At 46.4% G+C, this 14,918-nt stretch overlaps 3 protein-coding genes across 3 annotated transcripts; 1 reads left to right on the forward strand and 2 right to left on the reverse strand.

Moving 5' to 3' along the window:
• Nucleotides 1-657: 657 nt before the first annotated feature.
• On the reverse strand, nucleotides 658-2,346 carry LOC309411193 (dynein light chain 2, cytoplasmic-like; the record flags this gene model as incomplete). Its single annotated transcript, XM_082007749.1, is given in 3 exon segments — nucleotides 658-777; nucleotides 781-792; nucleotides 2,194-2,346. Coding segments are annotated over 3 exon segments (285 nt in total).
• A 1,620-nt stretch (nucleotides 2,347-3,966) lies between these two features.
• On the reverse strand, nucleotides 3,967-5,570 carry LOC309411037 (dynein light chain 1, cytoplasmic-like; the record flags this gene model as incomplete). The annotated part of the gene is made up of 2 exons (XM_082007569.1): nucleotides 3,967-4,104; nucleotides 5,439-5,570. 2 exons carry the CDS (start codon nucleotides 5,568-5,570, stop codon nucleotides 3,967-3,969), a joined length of 270 nt encoding a protein of 89 aa, XP_081863695.1.
• Nucleotides 5,571-7,696: 2,126 nt separating this feature from the next.
• COQ5 (coenzyme Q5, methyltransferase) lies at nucleotides 7,697-14,290 on the forward strand (the record flags this gene model as incomplete). The annotated part of the gene is made up of 7 exons (XM_082007605.1): nucleotides 7,697-7,850; nucleotides 8,290-8,439; nucleotides 8,923-9,147; nucleotides 11,950-12,056; nucleotides 13,659-13,747; nucleotides 13,960-14,071; nucleotides 14,189-14,290. The coding sequence occupies 7 exons, from the start codon at nucleotides 7,697-7,699 to the stop codon at nucleotides 14,288-14,290; spliced, it is 939 nt and encodes a 312-aa protein (XP_081863731.1).
• Nucleotides 14,291-14,918: the final 628 nt, after the last annotated feature.

Consider the following 14,918-nt stretch of genomic DNA (forward strand, 5'->3'; position numbering starts at 1 on the left):
TGAGCGCACCCAGGGAAGCAGCTTCTGAGCTTCTTCTCAACAAGGAGGCTGCTATCCGCAGGAACTTTCGTTACTGAAAACAGACACAGGACACTGAGCTTATCCTCAGGGCTCCAAACATCTACCAGCGCAGTGCCTAACTGAATCAAGTCACTGCAGGCAGCCTTCGGACCTACAGACTGCCATCGACCCAGGCAGGGCTTGCTCTAACTCCTACTTGTCCCTGTCAGAGCACGCTCCTGTCCAAGCGCAGGGCTCCTCTGCGCACCTTTGGGTCACCAAGTTACTTGTGCGTTTAGCTCAGCATTCAGATATTCTGGATTGGAGATGAGATTTCTTTGAAAAGTGGTTGTTCACAGGGAAATGAGGAGGAGCACAAGCAATGTTAGGCAAAATGAGAGAACAGCCATAGAACTTTTAAAGATGGAATACACATAACATTTTTATTAGCAAAGAAGCCGACTTTGGAAAGAAAATAAATCAAGGTGGGTTTTCTTCCCCCTAAATACAACAAAATCACCATCCACTCCAGAAAAATCCCTGATGTTACCCCTGAACACCAAAGTCTGCTTCCTCAGGAAGGCTGAAGGCACTACGTGGCTGCCGTTAGTGTGCAGTCCTGTAAGCACAAGCAACTCTGAACAAATGTCCATAGCTCTAGCCAGCTTTAAACAGAAGAATATTTACTCCAAGCATGAGGAAGAAAATTAAGTGCTTGGTCTCATGAGACATATAGCTGCCAAATTTCCTTCCTACAATGCAGTGCCAAGTAGGACTCTATTTCTTCTCAAACTACTGCAGAAGAGTTCACTAGGAACATAGTATTAGCACAGCTCTCACCCAAAAGTTAACTACAGATTTTTTTTTTTCCCATTAATCTGTGTCGTCTTAACAAGTATCACTTTTTGAAAAGGCAATTAAGCAGCAGCATATGCTTTTAAGGATAAGGATTGTGTTACTCATCTCTTATACCTCACCTGCTGCTTAGACATAACAAAAAAAAGCCCACAGCGTTTCCTAGCTGAGCAGGAATAAGCCCAGGGACTGCCATTCCACCCAAAAAGTCACACCATGTTCTCCAACTATACCACTGAAGTATCAGGTCACGCTATCATGTTCTCCCACCATACTCAGAAGTCTACTGCACATTTCAAAAGATATACAGCTCTACGAAGAGCAGAACGTTCCAGTCAGTCATTATGTACTGTCCTATACAACAGCTCTCAAATGAGGAAACTTTCCTTGAGAGCACGCAAACATTTCTCATCAGTTATTACAATCCTGGATAAATTATCTCACCACAATTTCTCAGGTTCCAACTAGGAGCTACAAGGAAGACCTGAAAAGCTCAAACCCTTTGCTTTCCACTAACATAGAATGTCATTCTTACAAGTAGAAGAAATAAACCTGCTTATATCTCTGTTAGGGTGACAGGAAAGGAAGACCTCCCCAACAGAAGCAATTGTACCATTTAGTTGAATGACTTTTCAAACAGGTCTTCCACTCAGATTTGTGTAATATTTAACCTCCACTGACACCTTTAGATTTCTTTATTCTCCTGAGATGGCAAAGCAGAAAGTGTATCAGAACTAGGTGTTTTGTGCATCTGTTATTCTTCTTCATGCATACACAAAAACAAGCATTCTGTGGACACCAATAAACTGTGCTTCAAAACATGAGATTTTAGGATGGTTCAGCACATAAAAGCAGGATGCGAATACAGAAGATGCGCAATAAATTACTCTTCCCTGCAAATTTTGAACCAGCTAGCCAATCTTGCACAACTATTACAGAACTATGAGCAGAACCTTAAGACTAATTTGAACACAACTTAAGTCAAGGACTAGGAAAAAAAGGCATTCCCTCTGATGAAAGTTGCAGCAGACTCCAAAGGGCTGTATTTTCTATCAGCTAACCAGTCACACTGGGAAAGGCCAGCAGATGCTCTCTAACTCCACTAAACAATGAGACAGTGAAAAAAAGCATTAAAAATAGAAGGTATTACCAAACAAAACCTAGAAAAGGTACGTGTAAGGCATGGGAAAGGAACACAGGGACACCAATCGACAGGAAATGTCCAGTGTATCTTGTGTCCACAAAACTTGCTTTTCCAAAAAATGTAGCAACACCCACCGTGCTTGACTTCTGATGTGGATAGTGTTCAACAAAAGCATATTACAATCAAACATTTACTCTCTTTGTAAGGCCTGAATATCCTCTTTCAACATCGTATTTCTCTATGGCCAAAATGGCACACTCCACAGCATGTTGCTGCATCTTTTCAGACATGTCTGTACCCTTTTTCATGGTTGTCTGATCACTCATGGATGTCTGAATTCTCTTCATTGTTCGATGCAAGGTTGCAGGAGCAGCCACCTGCCAGGATCACCTGCCAGGAAGTCGCACAGGTACCATCATTCGCAGCCAGTTCTCTGGGCCCACGCTGTGCCCACAGCCGTGCCTGGGCAGCGGGTTTGCCGGGTGTGGCAGAGGCAGAGGCACAGCCTGTGCCCAGAGACAGACGAACGGTGCCGCCACAGCCGGTACCTCCAGGCGCTCCGGACTGCAGAGACACAAGTACGGCCGGAGCGGGCTCAAAGCCCACCGGCCGCTGCCCCCCCAGCCCCTCTGCAGCTCGGCACGGCCCGGCGCAGGCCGGGAGCCCCGGGAGAGGGCGCAGCCGCTCCAGCGCCCGGCCCCGACGGCCTTTCCCTGCCGCGGGGAGGCGAAGAGAGTCCAGCCTCAGCCTTCCCGCTTCCCCAGACCGGCCGCGGCCCCGCTTGGAACTCCACACACCGCTCCCGAGGCCGCCTGACGCGCCCCCTCACCCCGCTGGGCGGGCGCCGCGGGACCGGCCCCGTGTGGAGCGGAGCGGGCGCGCGCTGCCGCTCGGCGACTGTTTAACAGACCTGCGCGCGTCACGATCGCCTCAGAGGGCCCAGCCGCTCGTCCCGCCACCCCGGCTCTTACCGCCTTCGCGCTCACACTCCCCCGCGGCAGGGCCGAATGAGTCGTATGGCAGCTGCTGCCCTTTCACTGCCGGGCACACTGGAGACGCAGGGGCGGCTCTTGTCCATGGCGGAGGTCACGCAGGCCGAGCGCTGCAACACCAACGACGACGCTAGCGGGCGGGCGAGCGAGCGAGCGAGCGAGCGATGCCCCGTAATGGCGACGAGTCGCCCACAGCAGCGGCCGGGACCCGGATGGAGCTGTTCCCGGGAGGGCCGCGGGCACGACGGGACTCGTAGTCCTCGCCCGCCGCGGAGCACGCCGGGAGTTGTAGTTCCCCGGGACGCCGCGAGCACCCGCACGGCCCTCGGCCACCGCCCCGACCCCGGCCGGGCAGCGGGAAGGCCTCAGGCCGCCCGCGGCCCCTCCCCTCAGCGGCCAGCTCCCCACGGGGCGGCGGGACCGGCGGCCTCCCCCGGGCCGAGTCACCCACAGCCACTGCCCGGCCAGCACAGAGCAGCCAGAAACGACACCCCGGCAGCTAGGAAGAGCTTGTCCTTTATTTTCCACAGTGGTTCTCCAAGAGGCAGCAGCAGAGGAAGAAACAGCTCAGGCTTTGGGGCAGTACACCCAGCAAAACAAGAGGGGGAAAATTACCAAAAACACCAAACCAAACGAGTAAGAGAGGTTTGGAACAAAAAGAACTAAACACTGACAGTTCTTACATACCACAAGCAGTAACTGGGCAATACTGTAGATGGGTACAAAACTCTCAAAACTGCTCCAACAGCTCTATTAGCAAAGCAGCAGCCTTCTGGGGAAAAAAAAAATACAAGGAAGGCTTTTTGGTATTTTTCCTTTTTATATCCACAATGTAACATCATCTGCTATAGCATAATCCCTGCCATTGCCCTTGAAGATCAAGGTCTGCGTCCTCAGGAAGGCTGCAGTAACTAGTCATAGGAGTCAGCACACAGTCCTGTAAGTGGATGCAAGTTTCAGTAACAGTCCGTGGTTCTAACCAGACTTGAAAAGAAGAATAGCAACTTGGCCGAGGTAGAAGTAGATGAAGTGCTTGGTCTCATGAGTCACATAGCTGCCAAAGTTCCTTCCCACGATGCAGTGCCAAGTGGGATTGTATTTCTTGTCAAACTCCTGCAAAACAGATCACTAGAAATTAAGAACTCTTCTAAACAGGTATTCACTTTCTGAGCAAGACAATTAGAAGAAGAGCAGATGCTCTGAAGTACTAAGATTATCTTATTTACATCTCACTGTTCACCTGCTGCTTAGTCAGACAAAACAAATCCACAAAAAAGCCACAGTGCTTCCCAACTGAGCAGTAGTAAGTTTAAAACATTACCTTTGCTCAGGGAAAGCAGTCTTTCTCCCCCCGTAATTCATACCATGATCTGAAACTATAGCCCTCGAGTAAAAGCTTCACCACTAGTTTTACACCCACAGAAATTAAGCCATAATTTAGACTTCATTGTTCATCTGCAACATTGGTGCTAAAGGGACTCAGTGGAATATTCTCTGCCACATGTTCTGTACTATCAACAAACCTAAGAATTTGTTTTTGCACTTGTCAAACAAATCCTTGACAAATTCCAAGTACTTGCTACAAAGAACACCTGAAAAATATTAGACTAAACACTCTCTTTTCCATTGTGACAGATACTTCCTGCATCTGGGGAAAAAAATTCCTTTTCTGTATTGTGGGCATAGCAAGCCAGTATTTCTACAGTGCAAGCAATCATCCTGCTTAGTTGAATTACTTTTTAAACAGCTCTTCCATTCAGAGAAGTTTAACTTCCATTGACCCTCTTTGATTTCACCATTCTCCCGAGTTCACAAAGCAGGAAACATAATCAAGAACTAGTTATTTCCCATATTCAGTATTGTTAATCCTACATAAAGAAGAACACAAACATTGCAAATAACAGATAATCAGTGCCGTCGAGATTTTTTGTGGTTTTCTTTTTTGCTTACATCACAAGATATGGAGAAGTGTGATTACAGTCGACTTGCAGAAAACTACTTTTCCTTGCAGTTTTTCACCCAGCTGGACAGAGTTGTTAACAGATCCTTAAGATTAAGTTCAATAAAATTGAAACCAAGGACTATGTAAAACAGGCTTTCTCTCAGGGGAAAACAATAGGAGAGTTCAATAGCGCCCCTGTGCTTTGTACCAGCTCATCAGTCACAGGGACAGTCAGCTGCCACTCTCTGTCCACCTGGACAATGCGACAGTGGCAGAAAAGGCTTAAGTAGAAGGTACTGCAAGAGAAAAGCAGGAGGGCCTGGAAAAGTCCACGTAAAGGGTGGGGAAAGGAACATAAGGACACCAGCCTACAGAGAAAGTCCAACTTGATTATCTAGTGTCTCTAGAACTTGTTTCTCTAGAGCTACTTGCCTAGCAGCATTCTGCCTGCTTGATTTTTCGCGTGCATAGAGATTTCATGAGGACAGTGCAAGCAAACATTTACCTTCTTTATGTGAGCAGCAATGTCCTTCTCAATGTTGTACTTCTCCAAGGCCTGAGTAGCACACTCCACAGCATCTTGCTGCATCTCTTCGGACATGTCTGCATTCTTGATCACTGCCTTTCGATCACTCATGGTTGTCTGTATTGAGCAAAGAAGAGAAGAATTCAAGGTTGCAGGAGCAGCCACCTGCCAGGATCACCTGCCAGGCAGTCACACAGGTACCATCATTCACAGCCAGTTCTCTGGGCCCACGCTGTGCCCACAGCCGTGCCTGGGCAGCGGTTTTGCCGGGTGTGGCAGAGGCACAAGCCTGTGCCCAGAGACAGACGACGGTGTCGCCACAGCCGGTGCCTCCAGGCGCTCCGGCCTGCAGCGACACAAGCACGGCCGGAGCGGGCTCAAAGCCCACCAGCCGCTGCCCCCCAGCCCCTCTGCAGCTCGGCACGGCCCGGCGCAGGCCGGGAGCCCCGGGAGAGGGCGCAGCCGCTCCAGCGCCCGGCCCCGACGGCCTTTCCCTGCCGCCGGGGAGGCGAACGGAGCCCCGCTCGGCTCCAGGGAAGGCTCCCGCCTGCAGTTCCCAGGTACGCGGTAGAGGTGATGCAGCCGCTGGGGCAGGGGCCAGGCACGGGGCAGCCGCCGAGGAGCCCGGATACCGGTTGCCCGTTCTCAGCCTTCCCCAGTGGGACCAGGCCTCGCTCGGGAGCTGCCCCATCCCAGCGTTCGAGGCCCTCACGCTGCTCTCCTCACCGTTCGGAGGGTGCCGCGAGACGGGCCCTGTATGGAACGGAGCGGGCGGGGCACAGAAGAATGTAGACACACAGCTCGCTTCGCTACCGCGTCGGTTTAACCGACCCGCGCGCGCCGCCGTCGCCTCCAAGCACCCCCAGCCCCACCCCCTCCGTACTGGCCGTCAGACATTGGTCATCGCCACCACCCCCCCCGAGCGCTCATTGGCCAGGATCCGGCGCTCCCGTAGCATTTTACTGCGGCAGTTTCTTTCAGACCGGCATGCCTCGCGCCTGTATCCGTTCCCATGGCGACGGCCGGCCGCGGCCATGCAGGCTGAACCCCGTGCTCGGCGGGAGCTTGGTCTCTGCGGTGGCCCTGGGTATCCCAGAGCCTCCGCCGGGACGAGCCCGGTGTGTGGCACGTCCGCAGCACCCTGCTTGCGGGTATGTCTGGGCTGGTTGCTCTCAGGTGGTGTGCAGCCTCTGCTCGGCCTTCCCCTTTCTTACCTCATGGTTGAGCTGTTTGAAAGTGGCTGGTTGCTGGAGTCCGTAGTGCAGCCTGTGACTACAGCATAAGAGAGGTTCTTCTGGTCACTTCTCTGGTAGGGAAAGATCATCTCTCCCTATAGCTGAGGCAGACCAAAAAAAACAAAACTCAAGAGTACATATGTGATGCTTTGTGAGGCATCCTATTGCAAAGAACATAGAGCAAACCCCAAAAATGTTAGATTTTGCTTAATTCTGTAAATAGGGTATGAGAAAATCATGGTAGCATCTGATGATGGCGCTAATAAGTCTCAACATGAAAGGAAGATTCTAGCGAGGAAGACCAACTCATACTCAGGGGATGCAGTCTCTAGTGTGATTTCTTAATGGTGTGATGTAATTTCTCATAAGAAAGGGTTAAGTAACTTCTTTGTATCTACAAAGCTGACAGAATTTCTGGATGATTCAAATAATGTGATAAGCGGGGCAGCTTTTGCAAAAAAATAGCAGATGTCCCTAATTTTTCTAATGTTCCTAACAGGAATCAGAGGCCGCCTTTCACTCCTTCCCTCAGATCATCAGAACCCACAAACCAATCCTCCCTCTTCCTCCCCATGGGATTTTACTTCAGCCAGGAAAGTGCAAAATTAAAGATCTAAAGATCTTTAAGAAAATTATTTGCAATATTACTCAAGTATTCTGTGCGGGGTGTGTTAGTTTTGGGGGTTAGGGGTTTCCCCCCGCCCCCTGTCGTGTATATTCTGCCAGGACGGTTCCGGCCGTGCACACAAGCTGGTAGCACAGGGATGGCTGGGGCCGGTACAGCCGCGGTGTCAGTACCGCGTATCGAATTCAAGGGTACGGATCCTGAACCCTGCGTTTCTCGAGGCCGGGGCCGAGTACGGAGCCCGGTTACAGCCCAGCCTGCGCTGTCTCGGCGAGCCGCCTCCCGCCCCCGCGGGGCCTCCGCCGGTATTGCGGTTGGCCGAGCCGTTGGGCCCGGCTCCGGTGGCGGGGAGGGCGCCGAGGTCGCGTCCTTGCAAGATGGCGGCGACGGGGCTCCGCCCGTGGCGGGCTCTGCTCGCCCGCCCCGGCGGGGCTCTGCGGGCGCTCTGCGGCTCCGTGCGGGGCCTCGCCGCCGGGCAGGAGACGCATTTCGGCTTCCAGACCGTGACGGAGGCGGAGAGGAGGGAGAAAAGTGAGGGCGAGGGCGGCGGCGGCGGGGTCCGCTGTGAAGCCGTGCTGCGCGCGGGGGAGGGCGGGCTGGAAGCTAACGGGGCGCCCGGGTGGCCGGCGAGTATTGGCTGTGGGGCTGAAGTAGTGCTGGAGATGCCTTTGGAGCCGGGCCGTCGGTTTGAGACGTTACCGAGAGTGTTGGTGAATAGTGTCAGTGTTATGCCAGCTCGATCTTCCCCTCAGCTCCGGAGGAGTTACGGGAAGAGACTGCGTTGCTCCAAAGAGGTGTTTGGCAGGCAGCAAGCTCAGTAGGATTCGATCATATTTTTTGGAAGGATTTTTCAGGTGGTCTTTTTCAGTTCCACATGGTGGCAGACCTCTACGAGGCAATAAAGGACACATTTTACTTCCACAGAAGCGTTTTAAAGTAAATTGCATCTCATCATGTCCTTTCTTTGCAGTTTACCAGGTCTTTGAAAGTGTGGCCAAGAAATACGATATCATGAATGATTCAATGACTCTAGGGATTCATCGAGTGTGGAAGGATATCCTCATGCATAAAATGAACCCTTCCCCAGGAACACTTCTTCTTGATGTTGCTGGAGGAACAGGTAAATAATTTTGGTGAGTTACATGTGACAATGCCACACTGCTTTTGATCTGTTTGAGTCTGCTCAGACTCATGTTGCCTAGGTTTCACACCCTCACCCCTCAGTTCTCTGTCTTTAAAATTAGTGAAGCATCTACTTCATTTTCACAGAGAGGGGTTGAGAGCTAACTTCTTTGTATTTTGAAATATCTTGCTTCAAGGCTCTGAAAGTGTATTACAGTACTGCCATGTTATGAGATATGGAAAACTGTTTTCATTTTAGGAAGTCATAGACTCTTTGCTTTTAATATGTTCCCTTTATGTATTTTTACATATATACACACACTCTCTCTGTGTTTCTCTATACTCTGTGTGTGGTTTTTATTTTTATAAATATATATTAAAAAACCCAAACAAAAACTCAGTTTCTTCAAAGTCTTATGTTCCAATTGCCTGGAGTCAGAAAACATTCAAGACATGTATCTTTCTTTTAAAACAAATGCAGGTGATATTGCCTTTCGATTTATTAATTATGTTCGCTCTGTACGAGAACGCCAGCTGCAGCGGAAGCTTAGGCACCATCAGAATTTATCATGGCAGGAAATTTCTGAGAGTTACCAGGAAGACAAATTTAAGTCACTAGGGGATTCCCAAGTGGTGGTCTGTGACATTAACAAAGAAATGTTAAAAGTTGGAAAGCAGAAAGCACAGGATCTTGGCTATTCCGAAGGTAAGTCATTCGTTGTACCATTTCAGTAGCATGCCTGATCGCAAGAATTTGATGCATGATAGCCATCAAGTAATCACTATTTCAGGGTTACAATATACATTATGTAGCCATGGTGTATTCTATAGCTGTGCTTGCATATTTGCCAACGTTAAGTTACTTTTTCAGTGAGCATATATGTGTATGTTGTTCAGATGTGCAGCGATCATCTTGAATAATACTTGAACTTTCAGAAATACTTACATGGAAGTGTCCATGAGGTCTGATACCCAGCTATCCTTCCCAGCTATCCTTCAAAATTGTTTAAATAATCTAAACCTGCTGTTTATATCTGTGCTAAGAAATCTGACTTTACTAGGGCAGATAATGCAAAAGAGCTCAGCCCTAGAGTTATTACGCTAAAGATCTTGTAATGGGTATTTGAAGAATCAAGGCAGCAAATAAAAAATGCAAGCACTAAAGGATTTTGTGAACCTATAAAACTTTCCACAGTTAGAGCATATACTAATAATACTCAGAGAAACTGAATTATAATAAATGTTAGTTTGCAGGTCAATGGATTAATTCACTGATATCTAGAATTTGTTGGGGACCATGCCAATCCTGATTGAAAAGCCTGATTTTAAGAAGTAAGACATAGAGAAAGAAGTCCTGCTTGTGGCTCAGTGTTTGTATGATAGTTGTTTATCCTCTCTTCATTTACAGATATTTGGTAAATATTTTAGCAATGTAAAGTATACCAGGAGGTTCCCAAACTTTGTTTGCCTGGGTACCACCATTAGGTATGCCCTGGGCAGCCTCTGCATATGTGTTACGAGATCTCTTGCATGTCTCTGCACCCTGCTTCCACACCCCCATTCAAATCTTCAGCCTACAAATTGTGTGGGCTGAAGGACATACAGTGGGAACAGCTCAGTAGTACAAAGGGGATGAAAGATAAGCTGCTGGCATAGGTTCTCTCAGCTGCTTTTGCTCCCTACTGGTGGGTTACCCCAGGCTGTTGTCTGCCTGCCTCCCTCTCCCTTTTCTTTGAAAAACAAACTAATTGTGAAAGCATTGGTTCTTCCAGCTCTGGCAGACCGCTTGCATTGTGCTGATCTCAGCAGCTTGCAGCCTGTCCAGAGCTCTTTTTGTGCATCATAGTTTGTGAACACCTGAACTGTACCAACATTGTAAATATAAAAGCTTTATTACTGTAGCTTAGGACCTGAAGTAAAGCTTGACGCTGCCTCCTAGCTACTATAAATAAAGCACTTTGTTTAATTTGCTGGACTTTTTAGGTATTTTTGTGATGTACCAAATTTTCACAATGAATATTCATGTTTTTTCATTTTCTTCTTCTGTACATTGTAGCTGTAGAAGCCCACCTGTCACCTTGTTGCCTGGGCTGCCCTGTGCACCACTGTGGCATGATTCTGACTTTTTTTTTTTTTTTTACTCCCTTGTTCAGTACATATCCATTTTAATATATCCTACCTGCTGTTTTTCATTCAATTCCTCCCTGTTGTAGTAATATCATTTCTGAGTTTGCTTATCTGTTGATTGTCCGAGGTCCAAAATTTGTTTTTCTTAAAATTGTAAGGGGCAGAGGTTTCTTTCACTATTTTCCGATGTACATTCACCAACAGTGGGAGCTGTGCATGCTGACAAGAAACACGGTTGCACAATTGCTGACTGTGCATTTTGGCCAGCAGGAGTTGTAGGCTGCACTACACGTGTCCCAGTTCCTCTTGTGGGACACTGACAGCTCCTCTTATGTAGCCACTTAAAAAACTCCTGGCCTGTGATTTTACCACCGTGTATTCTGAGGGACAATTTTTCTGTTGCTCAAATCTTGTCCTTGATGCTCACTTCTTAGGTGTCTTTTCAAACTCTCTAGGTTTAAATAACACTAATAATTGCTGCTTTAATAATGTTGCATGCTGCTTTGCATACAATACTTTCTACAACTATAAATATATATATATTTTGTAAAAATGAATTTTGAATGTGTCCTAGCAACAACTGTTGTTTTCTGTTGTGTTTTGCTCTCCTCCATGTCTCTTTCTAGCATACTGCCCTTTGAAACTGCTGATCTCTGCATAAGGCTCCTGATTTTTTTCTATTAGTTTTTTGTTTTGCATTTGAGTCACCAAAACCAGTGACTTTAAGAACTATTAACTCTAAATTGAGTAGTCTTATTTTTGGTACAAATAACCTGGACATCCATGCTCCACAGATAGACAAAGCCTTGCTCCATTGGGGTTTTAGGAAGCAACACAGCTGCAACAGGATCACATACTGATAATGCAGATGGAGAGAATGTGGTTTTTCATGTTCCTCAATCTATGGAAGCTTTCTAGCAAAATTTTTTAAGTGTTTTGACCTTTATTGCATGGCAAGACATTAATCATTGTTTATAGTTATTCTTTGAGCAGAGATTCTTTTTTTTGCAACTTTGCTACAAACAAATGACAGCCAGTTTCTGGAAAGCCAGTTGGTTTCCACTACAATGCAAGATTTGGGTGAAATCTTTTTGGCAGACTAAGGCACTCTGAACACAACATGCGTGTATATGCAGAAGAATGTTTTGGCTGATCTGCAACATTAACTATATGCTTGAAAGATGGCTGTATAGTACAGGGCCTTCAAAGGTTTGTGAGTACAGACCAAGGTGTCTTTCCTCCAACAAAAATGCAAACTTAAAGTATTACTTTTAAATATCACTTTATTAATAATTTCTGGAATAGATAAGTTCTAGTCTTTCTTGAGCAGTCTGAGTTATATAAGGTCTGTTCAATATTGTGTCCTTGGCTTTTACTACAGGTTTGTCCTGGGTGCTTGGGAATGCTGAAGAGTTGCCCTTTGATGACGATAAGTTTGATGTTTACACAATTGCCTTTGGAATCCGAAATGTAACTCGTATTGATTTGGTAAGTTGCTATAGTGTATCCTGACATCGGGTCCTTACAATTTACCTGGGGTTTTTTATTCCAGCAGAGGAAGCAAAGGAGGAATTCCTTTGGATAAATGAAAATCTTTGTCTACTCTGGAAGCATTTAAAATAAGTGGCATGCAGTGTTCAACTTGTTTGAATGAAGAATGCAATTAAATGCCCCACCTTTGTCATAAAAAGTTGGGTTTATACTAGTTGCACCCAATCCTTCTAGCCTGGCAAGCCACAGTCTCTTCCTAACACAAAAAAGGCTGAATGCTACAGTCATTCCCCACCTTCTCCAGACCAATGATGTTACTGAATATACACATGCACAGTGCAGTCAGTCTGCATGTCTCAAATCTTCCTGAAGCACCTGATCTGTATCCCACCCGCAGTGGGTACAACACTTCCTGCCCTGTTCTGTTTTCCTGCCTGAGCTAGCAGAGCTTCCAGAGCAGAGAGTGGGAAGCAGCTGGCTGCTGCCACCACTGTCGTTGAACTAACCTGTTCATCTCACTTCTCCTCAGTGTCTTTATGTTGCCTGGTAGTAGAGTTTCCCATGAAGAATGAGTATGATTTTGATAAGGGTATGTAGTACCCTTTGTTATAAACAGTATCTGTCCTTTGAGAATGACTAGCTGTCTTGGGGATGAACATAGGTTAGGTCACCTGTCTAGCTGGACTAGTTGTCTGTGCTTTGGAGGAGTGCGTTACAACCTTGGCAATGCTCCTTCTGTGGAAGGTGTAGCATTTGGATCCAAACTACCTTGAACTGTATGCCTTTGAACTTCTCTTAATGTGGATGGCTTTTCACAGTGCTTCATCTGCACCCATCCAAAGCACAGGCTCATTGCCTTCATGGATACAGCAGTCTGGTAGCATGGCTCCCTGGAGACCTGATACAAAACACATCCAAGCCTCCAATTCTTTTGCAGAGCTCCCATCACATATGTGTGCTGTTTATATTTTATCCCTTAGCAACATGACAGTTGAAGCCAAGCAAATGTACAACCTGCAGAGGTTCTTGAATACAACTGCACTGTGGTCTTGTATGAAAAAGCATACAGTTTTCTCCTTCTTCCTTTTTCTCACACGTTGCTCATCCAAAAGCCAGTATCATTTCTTCTTTGATCCTTTGGGTGTGCCTCACAGTTGAGTAAAATCTTTTATTTTGATTAAAAAAAAAAAACCTATCATGCCCTCTTTTCATTTTCAGCTTCTTGTAGCTGAGTCACCTTCTCCCTTTTGGATTTGGTATGTAATTACAAGACCTCTGCTGGAAAACATTCATCAACTAAGTGTAGGGAAAAAGAAGAAAAATTGCAAACCTGACATAGTTTCAACACAAAGCCTGGTATAAATCTATTTATGTAGCAGCAAGCGTTTTTATGGTTTGGTTTTGTTGTTTGTTTGGGGTTGTGTTTTTTTTTTTTTTTTCACTTCTCTTGGGATGCTTCTCCACAAGTAAATATTGGAGATTACCAATCAGGATTCTCTTCACTCCCCTCAGTTCATCACTGAGTTGCCCTCACATGGGCATGATAATAGGCAGGTGCTGTTCTACATAAACAAATTTATCACATCTGCTTTGTCTCAGGCACTTCAGGAGGCCTATCGTGTGCTGAAACCAGGAGGAAGATTTCTCTGTCTTGAATTTAGTCATGTCAGCAACCCTCTTCTTTCCAGGTAGGAACATGGTGACACTATGCCATGTCACAAGGCTGTCTTATTCGTACTCAGCCAGAATAAGAGACAGAGACACTTTGAGGATACCTCATTGTGCGCTTTTAAAATGAGATGCAGATTCCATAGTGTAGCAGTACAGAGATCAACTTGTGTTGGAGAGGGTTGGTTTTAACTTGTTTGTATTAATCTGTATGTGCTGTTTGTCTGTGCAGGCTCTACGATCTATACAGTTTCCAGGTTATCCCTGTTCTGGGTGAAGTTATCGCTGGTGACTGGAAGTCTTACCAGTATCTCGTAGAGAGTATCCGACGTTTCCCCCCTCAGGTGAGACAGTGTTTTTCTGAATTCACTAACACAGAAGACATGGTCCCAACATAATCTTGCAGGCAGCTGGTTTATAGGCCTTCAGGTTGTTATAATTATGGAACTATTATTTTTCAGGAGGAGTTGAAGGCAATGATAGAAGATGCAGGGTTTTTTAAAGTGGATTATCAGAATTTAAACTTGGGCATTGTTGCCATTCACTCAGGTTTCAAACTGTGAGTCTACTATGTAGCAAAACACAGGAAGTGTAATTTTCCCAAGGAATATGAAAGCTGTGAAATTTTAACACTATCAAGATTGAAGAGGAGTTTTAAGAACTTGTGCAACAGATACTTGCTCATCAGTCAGACTGAGAACATCAGCTACCTTTTTTCCCCCCCTCAAGAAACCTGCAGATGATGCGACTCCTGTGGCGTTTCTTACACTTGCATTTCCCTTCAAGTACAACGTAAGAGACATGGCCAAAACTGAGCAATGCTAACAAATGACGCAACTTCAGTTACCAGGGGGGTGGATACAGAAATAGATTGACTGGTCTTCAAATAAGATGCCTCCTGTTTTTTTACTAAACTTCAAGGAGGTTATTGTGCCCGTGAGATGTAACTTGGATTTATTAGATTTTTCTTAATCTGTCATTATCTTTGTCATGTGGACTGTAAGGGATTTTTCCCATGATTCCTTTACTTCTTTCAAAGGCAAATGGAAGGCTTGTGAAATAAAACAGCTCAGCATCAACTTTTTTCACTTAACTCAGTATTTTAACCTTTCTAAGAAAGGATTTTTTTTTCTCATGGAGAATGACCGCATAACTGTATTCTGGGATGAGATGACATGTTTTCACCTCCAT

The sequence above is a fragment of the Phaethon aethereus genome (assembly GCF_964289735.1).
Source record: "Phaethon aethereus genome assembly, chromosome: 17".
Taxonomy (NCBI): Eukaryota; Metazoa; Chordata; class Aves; order Phaethontiformes; family Phaethontidae; genus Phaethon; species Phaethon aethereus.